Source organism: Oncorhynchus masou, chromosome 5, assembly GCF_036934945.1.
Source record: "Oncorhynchus masou masou isolate Uvic2021 chromosome 5, UVic_Omas_1.1, whole genome shotgun sequence".
Taxonomy (NCBI): Eukaryota; Metazoa; Chordata; class Actinopteri; order Salmoniformes; family Salmonidae; genus Oncorhynchus; species Oncorhynchus masou.
In genome coordinates, this window is record NC_088216.1 from 76,893,569 (window position 1) to 76,911,713 (window position 18,145).

An 18,145-nucleotide genomic window follows, 5' to 3' on the forward strand; every position below is an offset into this window, starting at 1 on the left:
AATAATTGAAAGATAATAACACATGGAATAAATAGACAATAAGTAAAGATATCTTTATACTATATACACAGGTTACCAGTACCGAGTTGATGATAACTTGGCTATATGCACGGGGTACCAGTACCGAGTCAATGTACAAGGATACGAGGTAATTGAGATAGATAAGTACATATTGGTAGGGACAAAGTGAGGACAGAAACAATTCAATATGTAAACATCAATTATTATGTTGTTTCCATTGAGAACACAGTTGATTCAGGCCTTATTTATGTATTACACATGATTTGGTTTTTACATAATGTAACCCTTTTTCAGGGAAATACAGACACAAGGAGGATATATAGGAAATGCAGGTTGTTTATTGGGATGAGTCTTGTCCTGGAAGCAGAGCTGAGTGATTTTTACTAGATGGGTGGGTTGCAAAGTCAGCATTTGCCCTAGGACAAGCATTTGCTTTTTGGTCATAATTAAGGTTAGGTTTAGGCATAACGTTAGCAGTGTGGTTAAGGTTACGGTTAGGTTTAAAATCAGATTGTATGACTTTGTGGCTATGCCAGCTAGTGACTACCCTGCAGAGCTGCCTCCAGTACATGAGTCATCCCAATAAAGGTTGGCACACAAATATGTGTCCTTGTTTCTAAGCACAGGTCTGTCAAATGCTGTGTTAGTGTGCTGAACCAGACATCTATGTAAAACACACTCACACACCTGTATTAGCTTTAAGCAAGGGAGTATGAAGTGTATAAGGTCAGTTATTGGCAAAATGGAGTGCTTGAGCAAAAATGAGGAGAGCGATCCAAAACGAATCCACCATGCTCCTAATGTTAGAGATATGGAGAGTGGCTCTGAAGTCCATGAGCCAGGACCGCATTGGCTTTGTGTCAAGTAGCTTACTGTACCCTTGAGGATTGGTAATAATAAGGCTTATTTTATTTTAGAATATGTGATTAGACCCCATTTCTTCCACATCATAATCACATCATAATCGGCGTCCATTTTGGATGTCAACAGGCTGTACATGATGACAGGGGCTGTCAGACACCAGATGGGCACCTGACCCAGGTCTCAGACCCCAGCCCCTTTCTACAGTAGCCTCCCCAGACCCCAGACCCCAGCCCCTTGCTACAGAAGCCTCCCCAGGTCCCAGAACCCAGCCCATTGCTACAGTAGCCTCCCCAGGTCCCAGACCCCAGCCCCCTGCTACAGTAGCCTCCCCAGGTCCCAGACCCCAGCCCCTTGCTACAGAAGCCTCCCCAGGTCCCAGAACCCAGCCCATTGCTACAGTAGCCTCCCCAGGTCCCAGACCCCAGCCCATTGCTACAGTAGCCTCCCCAGGTCCCAGACCCCAGCCCCCTGCTACAGTAGCCTCCCCAGGTCCCAGACCCCAGCCCCTTGCTACAGAAGCCTCCCCAGGTCCCAGAACCCAGCCCATTGCTTCAGTAGCCTCCCTCGGCCCAGGTGACAGCTCCTTGCTACAGCAGCCTCTCCAGGTCCCAGACCCCAGGTCCTCGCTAAAGTAGCCTCCCCAGAATGCAAACTGCAGTCCCTTGATACAGTAACCTCCCCTCAACCAGGTCCCAGAGCCCAGTCTCCCTTGGCCCAGGTCTTGCTACTACAGTAGCCTCCCTTGGCCCAGACCACAGCCCCTTGCTACAGTAGCCTCTCCAGGTCCCAGACCCCAGGTCCTCGCTCAGTAGCCTCTCTGCCCAGGTCTTAGACCCCAGCCCCTTACTACAGTAGCCTCCCCTCAGCCCAGACCACAGCCCCTCGCTACAGTAGACTCTTCTCTGCCCAGGTCTTAGACTCCAGCCCCTTACTACAGTAGCCTCCCCTCAGCCCAGACCACAGCCGCTCGCTACAGTAGACTCCCCTCTGCCCAGGTCCTAGACCCCAGCCCCTTACTACAGTAGCCTCCCCTCAGCCCAGACCACAGCCCCTCGCTACAGTAGACTCCCCTCTGCCCAGGTCCTAGACCCCAGCCCCTTACTACAGTAGCCTCCCCTCAGCCCAGACCACAGCCCCTCGCTACAGTAGCCTCCCCTCTGCCCAGGTCTTAGACCCCAGCCCCTTACTACAGTAGCCTCCCCTCAACCTAGAACACAGCCCCTCGCTACAGTAGACTCTTCTCTGCCCAGGTCTTAGACTCCAGCCCCTTACTACAGTAGCCACCCCTCGGCCGTAGGCCCACCTTTGACTCCACAGGCCCTGCCGTAGTGCTGAAGTCTGCCGCCCGGCTGGTCCTCCCTCCGGACTTTGGTGCCTGCAGGTAGAGGGCCTAAAAAAGAGGACACGTGCCACGCGATTACCACGAGGGTCCCATCGACTGCACCCGAAGGGACAACCCAAAACCAACTGAAACTCAGTGGAAAAATCAACCCAAGAGTTGACCAGAAGGAGAACAGAAAAAGCTCAAAGAAAGACCCATGACCGAAACACAACCATGACCACAACAGAAGAAATGAGAGTGGACTCTATGACATTTAAAAAAATTAAATTTAAAACGTTTGGCAGACACCAGAGCAATTAGGGTTACGTGCCTTACTCAAGGGCACAGACAGATTTTTCACCTACTGACCCAACTCTCTTAACAGCTAGACTACCTGCCACCCCATGAGAACCAATGAGAAGAGAACCCAAAAGTAACAAAAAAGAACTATGTCAAGCGAAGCACGCTAGAGAGTTCAGTGACGTGAATAAATCAATATGGAGTTTCAGAATCCGCAGCTATCTAGGTTGCCAAATACATACAGAAAACATGCCATGCCATGCAAATGAAAACATAGACACAAGGTTCAGCAACGTAAAAAAGACAAATGAGACCCATTTGGGTGAAAAGCAGAAAAGGAACTCAAAGTAAAGTGAACTCAGTGAAGACGTGAGGTAATATCTGGAAAACCTTGGGAGCTGTCTGAGGACTCAACATGCGTGAGGCCTTTGGAATGATAACTGGGAGAACTTCCAAACAAATGGTTTCTGTTTACACCTCTAATTTTAACCAATGAAAACCTTTACAGTTCAAGCGATGTAGCTAGCAGGGCCTGGGGGAGAGGATGAATGTCAAGGGGATGACTGGCCTGTACATTGAAACCTAAGCCCTGCAATGAAGCGTTGAGACTAAACAGGCAGGATAGTAACAGTAAGTGTGCACTGGGGACGGCAGCTGCTGCATCTCTGATGGCCGCTGGTCTATGAGGGAGAGAGGGAGAAACAGAGGGAGGAATGGATGGAGGGGGTGAGTTACAAGGCTGATGATGGATGAGAGGCTCCATCGCTATTGATGGCCTTTCAGATCCTCCCAGACAGGTCAGAGCACGACACATAAACAGGTGAGGGGGAGGGAGACAGCCGCTAGTAGAAGATAGTCCTGGTTGTTTTAGACACACAGTCAACATTCTCTTCCCAGCAGTTCTTTAGCTGGCGGTTAGCTTCCTATGGTGGCAGTTAGCTGTCTCTCCAGTAGGAGTCACTGTAACAGTGTGACACAAACTGCCAGAATAAAGGAGAGTTAACCACCTGTGAAGAGCTCATTATCTATTGGGGCATTTCCACTGAGGATTGACCCCAGTGTTTTACATCAAAAGGCTCAAACTTTTCTGTTTCAGTCTACTTGGGCCGGCACCCGTGTCTCACTGGGCCATGGCTCTGGTGGACCTGCTCTCACTTGGAAGCAAGACCCTGGGTACTTTTTTAGCTTTAATTTACATAACAATGGCTAACTGTGAACTTTAACACCTACTCACAAAGCAACATTCTTGTATGATGCAGAGGTTGTTGATTCTGCCCGCCACAAGGATTTAGTGTCACACTGCTGATGGAAACACAATTACACTATAGAGTTTACATTAACATAAAACACTAGCGGCCCACTAAGTCTCAATGGAAAAGCACCAATATGAGCCTTTCTCTGGGTTCACCAGACCATGGATAGAGCAAATCAATGTGAAAAGGGGAGCAGACAATTGTCCCATGACAAGGACAGAAAAGGTGCGGAATGAGATTTTTTGACCCTGAGTTGATTGACAGATCTGACTCTGAAAGAGGGGAGTACAGGAGTGTGACCATGGTTGGCTCCATCTTGTCTCTGGTTACCTGGGACCTGCGCCCGCGGTCCACGTAGGTGCAGATGGGGTTGTATGCCCCTGTTCCACACACGTACAGGTGGGTTCGGTTCCACGGCTCGATCAGACGGATGAAGTTCCCACATTCCCCCTGACGGAGAAAGAAAGAAAACGCTGTCAGTAGGATACAAGGATAATCATTACATTTTCAGAAAGATAAACATATTCTGCTCTGGACTCCTTTCAGCCTTCTGAGGAAAACAAAAGGTCCAATTGATGAGTAATAACCTTCAGCTAACCACCTCAAACTACCTCCGTTACATTTATGTATTCCACTTGTGCCCATCGAAAACATTCCTTTCACTTAGTTGACAATTTAATTATCACAAGCCTAAAAAATATTATTACACACGTCAGGAATACGTATTTGACTACAAGGCAAGTTGGATGAATAGAGTTTCCCTGAAAAACAATGAAAGATAGGCAGACTGCTTTAATCTGAAGGTACACACACACGCACGTTGAACAGGATGAGGCAGTGGCCCATGATGTCTCCTTCCAGCTGTCTGGAAACCCCGTCCCCCTGCCTTAACACCAGCCAGTCCCCCTGCCTTAACACCAGCCAGTCCCCCTGCCTTAACACCAGCCAGTCCCCCTGTCTTAACACCGGCCAGTTCCCCTGCCTTAACACCAGCCAGTCCCCCTGTCTTAACACCAGCCAGTCCCCCTGCCTTAACACCAGCCAGTCCCCCTGCCTTAACACCAGCCAGTCCCCCTGCCTTAACACCAGCCAGTCCCACTGCCTTAACACCAGCCAGTCCCCCTGCCTTAACACCAGCCAGTCCCCCTGCCTTAACACCGGCCAGTCCCCCTGCCTTAACACCCCTGCCAGTCCCCCTGCCTTAACACCAGCCAGTCCCCCCCTGCCTTAACACCTGCCTTAACACCAGCCAGCCAGTCCCCCTGCCTTAACACTGCCTTAAGCCAGTCCCCCTGCCTAACACCAGCCAGTCCCCCTACCCTTAACCAGCCAGCCCCCCCTGCCTTAACTTAACACCAGCCAGTCCCCCTGCCTTAACAGCCCCCTGCCCAGCCAGTCCCCCTGCCTTAACTTAACACCAGCCAGTCCCCCTGCCTTAACACCAGCCAGTCCCCATGCCTTAACACCAGCCAGTCCCCCTGTCTTAACACAAGCCAGTCCCCCTGCCTTAACACCAGCCAGTCCCCATGCCTTAACACCAGCCAGTCCCCCTGCCTTAACGCTAGCCAGTCCCCATACCTTAACCCCAGCTGGTCCCAATGCATCAACCACACCCAGCCCTCCTGTCTTAACCCCAGCCAGTACCCTTGCCTTAACACCAGCCAGGCCTCCATGCTGATCACAGTGATACAGGGCAAGGCCTCCATGCGGACCACGGTGATACAGGGCCAGGCCTCCATGCTGACCACAGTGATACAGGACCAGGCCTCCATGCTGACCACAGTGATACAGGACCAGGCCTCCATGCTGACCACAGTGATACAGGACCAGGCCTCCATGCTGACCACAGTGATATAGGACCAGGCGTCCAGGACCAGGCCTCCATGCTGACCACAGTGATACAGGGCCAGGTCTCCATGCTGACCACAGTGATACAGGACCAGGCCTTCATGCTGACCACAGTGATACAGGACCAGGCCTCCATGCTGACCACAGTGATACAGGACCAGGTCTCCAGGACCAGGCCTCCATGCTGACCACAGTGATACAGAGCCAGGCCTCCATGCTGACCACAGTGATACAGGACCAGGCCTTCATGCTGATCACAGTGATACAGGACCAGGCCTAAATGCTGACCACAGTGATATAGGACCAGGCCTCCAGGACCAGGCCTCCATGCTGATCACAGTGATACAGGGCCAGGCCTCCAGGACCAGGCCTCCATGCTGAACACAGTGATACAGGACCAGGCCTCCATGCTGATCAGCCTCCATGCTGACCACAGTGATACAGGACCAGGCCTCCAGTGATACAGGCCAGGCCTCCATGCTGATCACAGTGATACAGAGCCAGGCCTCCATGCTGATCACAGTGATACAGGGCCAGGCCTCCATGCTGACCACAGTGATACAGGACCAGGCCTCCATGCTGACCACAGTGATACAGAGCCAGGCCTCCATGCTGATCACAGTGATACAGGGCCAGGCCTCCATGCTGACCACAGTGATACAGGGCCAGGTCTCCAGGACCAGGCCTCCATGCTGGCCACGGTGATACAGGGCCAGGTCTCCAGGACCAGGCCTCCAGGCTGGCCACATTGATACAGGACCAGGTCTCCAGGACCAGGCCTCCATGCTGACCACGGTGATACAGGGCCAGGCCTCCAGGACCAGGCCTCCATGCTGAACACCGTGATACAGGGCCAGGCCTTCATGCTGACCACGGTGATACAGGACCAGGCCTAAATGCTGACCACGGTGATACAGAGCCAGGCCTCCATGCTGATCACAGTGATACAGGGCCACGCCTCAATGCTGATCCCCGTGATACAGGGCCAGGCCTACATGCTGATCACAGTGATACAGAGGCAGGCCTCCATGCTGATCACAGTGATACAGGGCCAGGCCTCCAGGACCAGGCCTCCATGCTGGCCACGGTGATACAGGGCCAGGTCTCCAGGACCAGGCCTCCATGCTGATCACAGTGATACAGGGCCAGGCCTCCAGGACCAGGCCTCCATGCTGGCCACATTGATACAGGACCAGGTCTCCATGCTGACCACAGTGATATAGGACCAGGCGTCCAGGACCAGGCCTCCATGCTGATCACAGTGATACAGGGCCAGGCCTCCATGCTGATCACAGTGATACAGAGCCAGGCCTCCATGCTGATCACAGTGATACAGGGCCAGGCCTCCATGCTGGCCACAGTGATACAAGGCCAGGCCTCCATGCTGACCACAGTGATACAGGGCCAGGCCTCCATGCTGATCACAGTGATACAGGGCCAGGCCTCCATGCTGACCACAGTGATACAGAGCCAGGCCTCCATGCTGACCACCGTGATACAGGGCCAGGCCTCCATGCTGGCCACAATGATACAAGGCCAGGCCTCCATGCTGACCACAGTGATACAGGGCCAGGCCTCCATGCTGGCCACAGTGATACAAGGCCAGGCCTCCATGCTGACCACAGTGATACAGGGCCAGGCCTCCATGCTGACCACAGTGATACAGGGCCAGGCCTCCATGCTGACCACCGTGATACAGGGCCAGGCCTCCATGCTGATCACAGTGATACAGGACCAGGCCTCCATGCTGACCACAGTGATACAGGACCAGGTCTCCAGGACCAAGCCTCCATGCTGACCACGGTGATACAGGACCAGGCCTCCATGCTGACCACAGTGATACAGGGCCAGGCCTCCATGCTGACCACAGTGATACAGGGCCAGGCCTCCATGCTGATCACAGTGATACAGGGCCAGGCCTCCATGCTGGCCACAGTGATACAAGGCCAGGCCTCCATGCTGACCACAGTGATACAGGGCCAGTGTGTGTGTGTGTAGGTATAGATATTCATTGCAAAGTAGTGCTCCCCCACAGGGAGTGCAGTGTGCATGATTGCCTTTGACCTCTTGCCTGAAATGACATCCCCTTTGAATTGCTTTTGAAATGTCATAATCTGTCATTACATAAAGAGGGGGTTTGCCAAGATGTCTACAGCCAATTTTCTCTCTTATTATTACCGTGTTGGAATTCAAACCTGCCCGCACGCACGCACACACACACACACACACTACACACACACACACACACACACACACACACACACACACACACACACACACACACACACACACACACACACACACACACACACACACACACACACACACACACACACACACACACACACACACACACACACACACACACACACACACACAGGGGCCCGAGGTGGTGAGCTGTGCGGGTCAGCGAGCGCATCTAAATGAACATTCCAGTTGGATAAACAGAAGCCTGCTCTCTGAAAACTAGCAGGGGAGCACGGTTATTATCCATACTCCATCCTGCATGCCACTGCCCAAATACACCCTTAGGGCTGTGTGTGGGGGTGTTGACATGTGTGAACAAATCAAAAGAGAAATCAGAGGAGGATCAGACCTTGATATGAATTTAAATGGTGCTCTCAGGTCCACGGGGGGCTGTGGTGTGTGTGTGAGTGTATGTGCAGGATTTAACCCTCTGAAACAGATGTGGTAAAACAGGAGCTCTAGCCTCCAGCTACAGTCCTCCTCACCCTAACAGATCATGATTCAAAGGGGTAAGGGAAGGGAATGATGGAATATGGCTGCATAATGTAAACGGTTGCAGATTATTCCATGTTTAATTGCCAACTCACTATCAAAGTGTCAAAGTGCCTCTCCAAAATGGCCGCCAAGTCACCTGGCAAGTCACTTGATGGCTATTGAAAGGAGTGATTACTGGGGTAGCGGGAAATGTGAAAGTGGACTAACTGAAGGAGAAATTCCCTGTGTTTGTGATGCTCGTCATTTGGTGCGACGCAGACAGGATGGCGTGAGTGGTGAAACAGAAGATTCATTGTCTGTTCTTTTGAATATTGATGTTGAGTCTTTGCCAGACAAAGTCATGTTAGGATATTTCCGTTATCCCATACCAGCTTTTGTGCCTAATCCATTACATTGTTATAGGTGTCAAGCTTATGTGCAAGTGGCAGCAGTGTGTATGAGGGAGGATCCTAGGTGTGAGAAGTGTGCAGAAGGGCATGAGACAAAGGAACGTGTAGCATTAGGGAAAGAAGCGGTACGTTGTAATTGTAGGGGTGCCAATGGGGCTGGGATCAGAAATATCCAGTGAGAGAGAGGTTGAGGTTACCAGGGTTAAGAAGTGCAGAGGGTGTCGTGTGCTGAGACAGTGAAGAAAGTAGAGGAAGATGGGTCAAGGGAGAGGGATCCTGAGAGGATTCGTGTGAGTAGTAGATCTGTGCTACTACAGAGCGATAGGCCAATGAGTGATATGCTGTGTATTCTGTAAGATTGGCTTTTTAGCGTTCATAGCAATGGTAATCAATTGTACTGCATGGATGGAACGTACATCACAGAAAATAGAGGTTGCGGTGGCAGCTGCAGAGAAGTATTTGGGTGTACGAGCTTTTGACGTCAGAAGAGTTACAGGGTGTGTTGAGTAGTGTTGAGTAGTGGTGTCCCGTCCTCCCAGGTTTAAATAGAGGAATAGGGTGGTGGGTTTTTAATCAGTGTAGGGTGTAGGGAGATGGCAGGGAATTGATTTATTATTATACATTTTTTTATCACTCAAAGTATAAGGGATTTATACCCCAGTTTAGTTGGTGGCGGTAATGCACAATGTATTGGATGCCAACCGCTGTTAAACCTCATCGAAGACGAACACCAAGCAACAACCCTCAGATGAAGAACCAGCAGAATGCGTCATTGACCAATTGTGAGTTATTATCTGATGCTTTGTCTGACTATGTACTTTGATTTGTTCTGTAGTTTCTGCCTTATAGATTATGTTCTTGAACTTTACTGTTGATGCTGCACTGCCCTATTGCTTGCCCATGGCTATTTAGCTTCAGCATTTTGCATATTGTTTATTTAAGTTTAAACCGTTTCAGTAGCATTATATGGGAAATGTGTTTTGAATGTGTATTGATGAATTGTGCCAGGGTAATTGTAACTTATTGTGGATTTGTTAATAACTGTCACATTTCCATTGTTCCTAGAAACATACATACTACATTCTATAACTTCAATGTCCTCTGATGATTGACCTGCCAAAATAAAACAGTTCAAAGTGATCAAAGTGAAGTCCTGAATCCAAGTCTCTCTGACAGGAGCCCTTTGGCGGCCACTAAAACCAGCCATACAGTTCTTTCAAAACTAGACCATTTCTTACACCAAGAGAACAACTAACCCACATGTCAAGATGATTGAGAGAGTATGGTACTCACGTTGATATCCTTTCCAGACAAAACACACTCAGTTTTCCTCTGAGGAGCCACAGGCCAGTGAATCTGAGAGAGAGGAGAGAGAGAAGCAGGTTAGTTTTAGTGCTAGACATGTGGTATCCAGCAGGTCTAGCTAGGATCAATAATGGAGTGGGGCATCTCTTACTATGAGTGGCTCCTTGTTGATGTCGTGCAGGTCCAGAGACAGGATGTAGTCCTTGCTGCCCACGTACATGCGGTCGTGGTCCTCGTCCATACGCAGGATACGGTAGTCTGTTGAGTTGAGCAGGAAGGAGAAGTGGTGGGCAGTGCCAGTAGATCTCAGCTCTAAAGCGAGGGAGAGGAAGATAATTTGTTTTAATCACTGTAGTCATGAACAATGTGGCCGTAAAGTGCAGTGTATATTGAGAAACATGTAATTCACATACAGGTTACTGCCAAAATAATGGAAACACTTTAGTAAATGAGGGATACAAAATATATTGAAACCAGGTGCTTCCACACAGGTATCCTTCCTTAGTTAATTAAGCAATTATGCTTAGGGTATGAATAAAATGCTGAACAGGCAAATCTTGGGGACATTATTTTAGCTACCATGGCAATGCCCCTGCTCCCATAGGATGACAATGCCTCCATCCACAAGGAACAAGTGGTCACTAAGTGGTTTGATGAGCATGAAAACATTGTAAACCATATGCTGTGGCCAGCTGTCACCAGATCTCAACCCAATTGAACACCTATGGGAGATTCTGAGACAGCGTTTTCCACCACCCTCAATAAAACACCAAATTATGGAATTTCTTGTGGAAGAACTGAAGAATTTCTTGTGGAAGAGTTCCAGGAAGAGTTCACTGTGGTGTTCTGGCTCGTGGTGGCCAAACGCCCTATTAAGACAATTTATGTGTGTTTCCTTTATTCTGTATATTCAAAAGTGATTAGCCTTTTATTGAGAGTCAGTTCAAGGCAACAAGATCCTAGAACTGGCACAGGAACCTTACAGTAACAGTCCTTTTGGGGGGAAATCATATTTCCTCCACAAAGTCATGCCAACTTTATCCAAGCACACACACAAAAACAAACCTTGTGCCGCTTACAATAACTTCAACCACTCATAAAACTAGGCTCCAAATGTAATCCTCCGACACCCCCGCTACCCACTAACATTTACATTAGCTGTGGTGGAGCGATGCCTGCTACTCCAATCTTCTGTTTATATTCAGTTGCTCTGTATGACATACAAACCCTCGCTGGCTGTTATTATGGTTTTTGCTTTTTGAATTGCTATGAGTTATGGTATATAAATGTAATTACACACATCCCAAAAGTGACGCATGACGAGTATTTCCATAGACATTTTCATTCTGTGTAACAGTAACATTAAGAGGTGCCCGTCAGACTGTGGGTGATGCGAGACTAACACAGGGAATGGACAATATCTGTTCTTGCTGTAACGTGGTAACTAAGGGAACGCACACTCAGACAGGAAATGCAACCTGGGTTTACAAGAAGTGTCTCAACGTGAATATATAATATCTAATATCTGCACAATATCAGCATAAGCCATCATAAAACCCCAAAGCCTGTATGGGGTTTGATTTATTAGGTTCCCCATCAGCTGACGCCAACGTGGTGACAGTTAGTCTTACTGGGGTCCGACACATAATGGAAAATACATTACAGACAAAATACTTTACAATTTACATACATTTAAAAACATGAACATGTAGTGTGTGTGTGGGGGTGCGGGACGAGACAGAGGAGGCATAAACATGGGAACAGACTACTACCCACTTTCTCTGCAAAACGTATAGTTTGAAATGGTTGATATTCCAAACAATAAAGCCTAGAATCAACAAGAAATGTGATTTGACCAGTCCAAATTTTGGCATACTAGTGTATCATTCAGTACTTTGGCAAAGATCATGGACTTCTGAGTTATGTATTTATTAAAATTTATCACAAGCCATTTGACTGATACAGCATGGTTTACTTGATTGAAACCTAGGAAGTCCCTGAATTTTCCACATAAATATTGTAGATCTTTAACCTCTGATACATTTCATTTGAAAAAATTGGGTGCATTGAACTGTCAACACTTTGGCAACTTTCATATATTTGGTTATGATTAATCAAAGACCTGCAAATATGTTTTAAATTTAGCTTGGAAGCCCATTGTTTAAAGAAACAGTGTTTAGACTCAAAACGCATACACATACTGTATGTCTAACCATTGGCCCCAATGACTTTATCTGTGATGGCAAATGTATCATATACTATATGCATTGACTTCCAAACTCTCCAAAACAAATGGCAATATCCCTAGCAGGACAAGCATTTGCCCAGATGACTGTTTAAGTTTACCATCACTTGACGTTAATGTACTAACAGAAATTGTGGATGGCCGATCTCTAACATCTAGAGGGGAATAAGGGAAACCAAGAATAGCAGTCCAGATCAATCTGTCCTGACACAACAAGATGATTCAAAACACATTTGATTTCCAATACCCTCCAGAATTACATGCATAATGTCTTGCGGAGTTGTTCTATAATATCAAAGGCTGGGAATTCAACTAACTTGCTCCTTCTATTGATCCCATATGTTGTTCTCAGGCTGTTGCTAAGCAAGTCCGTCTTAGCCTTTTCTATTTCATCACACTGTCTGACATGCTTCTCCAATGTCCTTTTAGTATATGCATCCTCATTGAAGAGTGACAGCATGTCTTCAAAAGAACACTCACAGTCTCTGCACTTACTGTAGGTAAAGCCCACACCCTCTTTGAACCCTGCTAGTTCATGTTGTGCCAGGGTGTCTCCACACAGAGAGACCATGGCACCATATATCATTTTCTCTCCGTTAATAGTTTGCATTTTAACCCCACTGTACAATGTATCCATGTCTTCCTTGATTCTATTCAATTTTACGTCGACACCAGATTGACGGAGGTCTGCTGATCTAGACATGGCAGGTAGCCTGACAGCAGCCAGTTTAGACCTGTATTTTGGATTTATGTTTCCTAGGGTGTAGTACACCATTAACAACTTGTTTTTTGATGCAAAGGATCCTAGTGGATTACAGATCTCTATTTCATCCGTGTACAGAACAATCTGCAATGCATTTGGTTTCTCTGAAAATAAGGGATGTGATTTTAGAAGAGCACCATCAACAATGTCATGAAAAAAAAAACCATTCCCTGCACATCTGGGGTCTCTTTTCAACCAGACAAAATCCTTGGGTGTGATAAGAACTGTTCTATACTTTTGACTAATGGTACATAATGAAATGATTTGTCTTTGATGAAAATGTCTTTGATCCTCCACATTTCATCCTGCATATGGTTCATCCTGCATATGGTTCATCCTGTATATGGTTCTTCCTGCATATGGTTCATCCTGCATATGGTTCTTCCTGCATATGGTTCATCCTGCATATGGTTCATCCTGTATATGGTTCATCCTGCATATGGTTCATCCTGCATATGGTTCATCCCGCATATGGTTCTTCCTGCATATGGTTCATCCTGCATATGGTTCATCCTGCATATGGTTCTTCCTGCATATGGTTCATCCTGCATATGGTTTATCCTGCATATGGTTCATCCTGCATATGGTTCTTCCTGCATATGGTTCATCCTGCATATGGTTCATCCTGCATATGGTTCATCCTGCATATGGTTCTTCCTGCATATGGTTCTTCCTGCATATGGTTCTTCCTGCATATGGTTCATCCAGCATATGGTTCATCCTGCATATGGTTCATCCTGCATATGGTTCTTCCTGCATTTGGTTCATCCTGCATATGGTTTATCCTGCATATGGTTCATCCTGCATATGGTTCATCCTGCATATGGTTCATCCTGCATATGGTTCATCCTGCATATGGTTCATCCTGCATATGGTTCTTCCTGCATATGGTTCATCCTGCATATGGTTCATCCTGCATATGGTTCATCCTGCATATGGTTCATCCTGCATATGGTTTGAGCATTTGGAATTTTCTCTGCGTCCAAACAGCTAAACTGCTTCTTAATAACACTGCGCTTTCGAAATGTTGCAATGCCAGCAAAAGGCTCAATGAAATTGTCACATATATCCATTGCATCTTCTTCAAGTTGACCTGATGTGCTTGATGAATGCTTCTTTAGCACTGCCTCCATCTGCTTCCTGAATGCTTCTCTAGCACTGCCTCCATCTGCTTCCTGAATGCTTCTTTAGCACTGCCTCCATCTGCTTCCTGAATGCTTCTTTAGCCCTGCCTCCATCTGCTTCCTGAATGCTTCTTTAGCCCTGCCTCCATCTGCTTCCTGAATGCTTCTTTAGCCCTGCCTCCATCTGCTTCCTGAATGCTTCTTTAGCCCTGCCTCCATCTGCTTCCAGAATGCTTCTTTAGGACTGCCTCCATCTGCTTCCTGAGGTTGTCCAATAGTGGTGAATGATACGGCTGTACCCCAGCAACAATGTTATTCACACCGTTCTGAAAATGAGAGAGAGAGAGAGAGAGAGAGAGAGAGAGAGAGGTGGTGATGTCATCAATCATGAAGGTTGGAACACACCTTCATGGATACTTATGACATACAGATTTTGTATTTGACATATTCATTAACATAAGGACATAAGGGATCAACAATAGTACGGTGGACAACCTAGCACCAAGAATGAACTCAACCATCACTGAACCACCACAAGATGCTCTGAATAAAGTAACGAACCGAATGCTGTGCTCTGTTCAGGAAAAGCATCTTCCCTGTGAGAGACGATGCTTGGCTCTGGCATTTATCACAAAAGCAGTGGCCTGTGTAGTCAGATCCTAAAGAATGTTGACATTGAATGTAGTATCCTGACATGTGCAGGCTGGACATTACTAGTTCATGACAAGTATAATGTTTGTGACAGGAGAAGTGGTTGTGAAGACTATGAATGCTGTTAGTATAGCCAAGTACTTAAAAAAAATATGGTCAATTTCAGGAGATTGCCACCAACCGAGTAACTTACTTACTTACTGTGACAGCTCCATGTTGGTCAATGCCCCTTCTCCCTTCGTCTGAGTCAGGTGTATGGAGTTGCTGATCAGGGATGCTGGAGTTAACTAGAAGCTGATCGGGTTGAATGTTGTCCTCTGTACCACATGTCAAAGAAACAGATTATTATTTCAAAGTGTATTTAGTTTCACCATTAGAGCTATTTAAGTGTTTTGTTCCTATTTATCATTGATTATTTTCACATTAACCCAGCTTTAGCCATAAGAGTCATTATAGCTAAAATTATCGAATAGCCTATGGACAGTATGACTTTGGTCCGTGTGTCGTCCATTTATAAAACATTTTTTTAAATCCAGCAGTAAACAAAAACAAATCCTAGCTAGCTACTTACTTGGCATTCCTCCGATGGCTGTTCACCTGGTCGGGTGCCTTCAAGTAGGTGTTGAAGGTGTATCTTCTCTTTACATGATGATAGAAGGAATTGTACACTCTATATTCCTCAGTGCATCCGCCAATACCACAGAGCAACCAGAAATCAGGGCTGCGACTGTGAAATCTATTGATATGGCTCAATAACAGTTTCAATGAAAAAGTCATAAAAACACAGCAGATAACGCACTTGAACGTTACTAAAAGGAAACGCAAGTCAAACGTTCCCACTGCTTTACTATGAAAAGGGTGAAAAGAACTCAAAAATGATGTTCACAAGTATTTTTTTTACGACCAAGTAATTTGATTGGAGTAGAGAATAACAGCACTGGGACTTTTAACTATACATGTATCACTCCGCTTTACAGGTGTTCGAATAACCATTAATTAATTACATTAGCGATCGTTATCTATCTTAGATTGTAACAAACGTCGCACCACAAAGATTAACATACTTCCTCAAATAACATTTGAGTTAAATTATGAATGGTCATCAGGAGAGGACGGTAACGTGTAGATCTACACAAAGTAGCAAGCTAGTGTGTAGGAAAATGTTTATGTGGTGCTTGACAACAGTCCAGTTCCAGTCCAGTTGTGGAACTATGTGTCCCAGTCCTGTCTCAGTCCAGTTGTGGAACTATGTGTCTCAGTCCAGTTGTGGAACTATGTGTCCCAGTCCAGTTGTGGAACTATGTGTCCCAGTCCAGTTGTGGAACTATGTGTCCCAGTCCTGTCTCAGTCCAGTTGTGGAACTATGTGTCCCAGTCCAGTTGTGGAACTATGTGTCCCAGTCCTGTCTCAGTCCAGTTGTGGAACTATGTGTCCCAGTCCTGTCTCAGTCCAGTTGTGGAACTATGTGTCTCAGTCCAGTTGTGGAACTATGTGTCTCAGTCCAGTTGTGGAACTATGTGTCCCAGTCCAGTTGTGGAACTATGTGTCCCAGTCCAATTGTGGAACTATGTGTCCCAGTCCAGTTGTGGAACTATGTGTCCCAGTCCAGTTTTGGAACTATGTGTTCCAGTCTAGTTGTGGAACTATGTGTCCCAGTCCAGTTGTGGAACTATGTGTTCCAGTCCAGTTGGGGAACTATGTGTCCCAGTCCAGTTGTGGAACTATGTGTTCCAGTCCAGTTGTGGAACTATGTGTCCCAGTCCAGTTGTGGAACTATGTGTCCCAGTCCAGTTGTGGAACTATGTGTCCCAGTCCAGTTGTGGAACTATGTGTCCCAGTCCAGTTGTGGAACTATGTGTCCCAGTCCAGTTGTGGAACTATGTGTCCCAGTCCAGTTTTGGAACTATGTGTCCCAATCCAGTTTTGGAACTATGCGTTCCAGTCTAGTTGTGGAACTATGTGTTCCAGTCCAATTGTGGAACTATGTGTCCCAGTCCAGTTGTATAAATATGTGTTCCAGTCCAGTTTTGGAACTATGTGTCCCAGTCCAGTTGTATAAATATGTGTTCCAGTCCAGTTGTGGAACTATGTGTCCCAGTCCAGTTGGATAACTATGAGTTCCAGTCCAGTTTTGGAACTATGTGTCCCAGTCCAGTTTTGGAACTATGTGTCCCAATCCAGTTGTGGAACTATGTGTCCCAGTCCAGTTGTGGAACTATGTGTCCCAGGCCAGTTTTGGAACTATGTGTTCCAGTACAATTGTGGAACTATGTATGTTGGCAGAGCCAAATAAATTATTAAATAAATAAACAAATCAAAATTTGTTGTTGCTTATTACTGTTAACTAATAAATGGTGCTTGTAGAACTGTTGTATAAAAGCAATATCACACTCGAGGTCGTGCTGTTATACTGCATATTACTGTCTTCGGCACTCGGCCTGCGGCCTTGCACCTACGACCGAATCACAGCTGTGCTGATATTCAGCACTCCCTTTCGTGTGATATTGCTGAACTGACATACGTTCATTACATTATCTAGCTACATAAGGGAGGCCTATAAATAAAAAGTCAAAGCTTTGCGTCATTTAACCTCACCATGAACGAAGTTGGAATGAATGACACATATCCGGGCATGGATCAAATATCAACCGCAGTATTAAAAGGTCATGTTCATTTGTTTATACCCGTCTACCTTCAGTTAGCTAACGTTCATTTGAATTGGAAAGTTGGCAAACCAATTTAGCATGCTATTTTAACTAGGTAACGTTGACTGTTAGCAGTTTAACAGTTTAACGTTGGTTAGATTGATAGTGTTTCATTGCCAGAAATAGTGATGATAAGGTGTAAATGTGCCCTAATGACCGACACCGTCGATTATTCAGCTTCGCCATCTTTGGCGCCCTTTCTACTGACAATAGAAAATAAATAGAAATGGTGCCAAACAGAGAAGCAAAATAATCAACGGTGTCAGTCTTGTCGACAATCTTAGCTAGGCTAACTAAGATTAACATAACTAAGAGTTTCAAAAAGGGCGACAATTTAGTTAGTTTCATTAGCTTGCACTATCTTTTGGTTTAAAGTAATTAACGTCAACGTTAATGATATACTGGTAGTCTAAGTTTGTTAGCTAACATTTGCTAGCTTGGTAAATCATTCCTGCATTAATTGGAAAGGGAAGACAGTATGCTAATGTCTCATAACCTATATCAACCTGACACTTTGCGTCTATGTATTAGTTGCTAATTATTGACCTATTTACCATGTGGTTAAATGTGTATTTCAGCTGCTAATATAAGCACAGACATGGTGTCCAGCTTCT

The 18,145-nt window shown here is 46.4% G+C and overlaps 1 protein-coding gene across 1 annotated transcript in view; it reads right to left on the reverse strand.

Moving 5' to 3' along the window:
• LOC135540292 (semaphorin-3F-like) overlaps nt 1-18,145 on the reverse strand; it is a 114,065-nt gene that overhangs the window by 27,537 nt on the left and 68,383 nt on the right. The window contains exons 3-6 of the mRNA XM_064966860.1: nt 10,195-10,355; nt 10,032-10,094; nt 4,090-4,209; nt 2,189-2,275 (exon numbers count right to left, since the gene is read on the reverse strand). Of these exons, the coding sequence (XP_064822932.1) occupies nt 2,189-2,275; nt 4,090-4,209; nt 10,032-10,094; nt 10,195-10,355 (431 nt within the window). The remainder of the gene's footprint in view (nt 1-2,188; nt 2,276-4,089; nt 4,210-10,031; nt 10,095-10,194; nt 10,356-18,145) is intronic.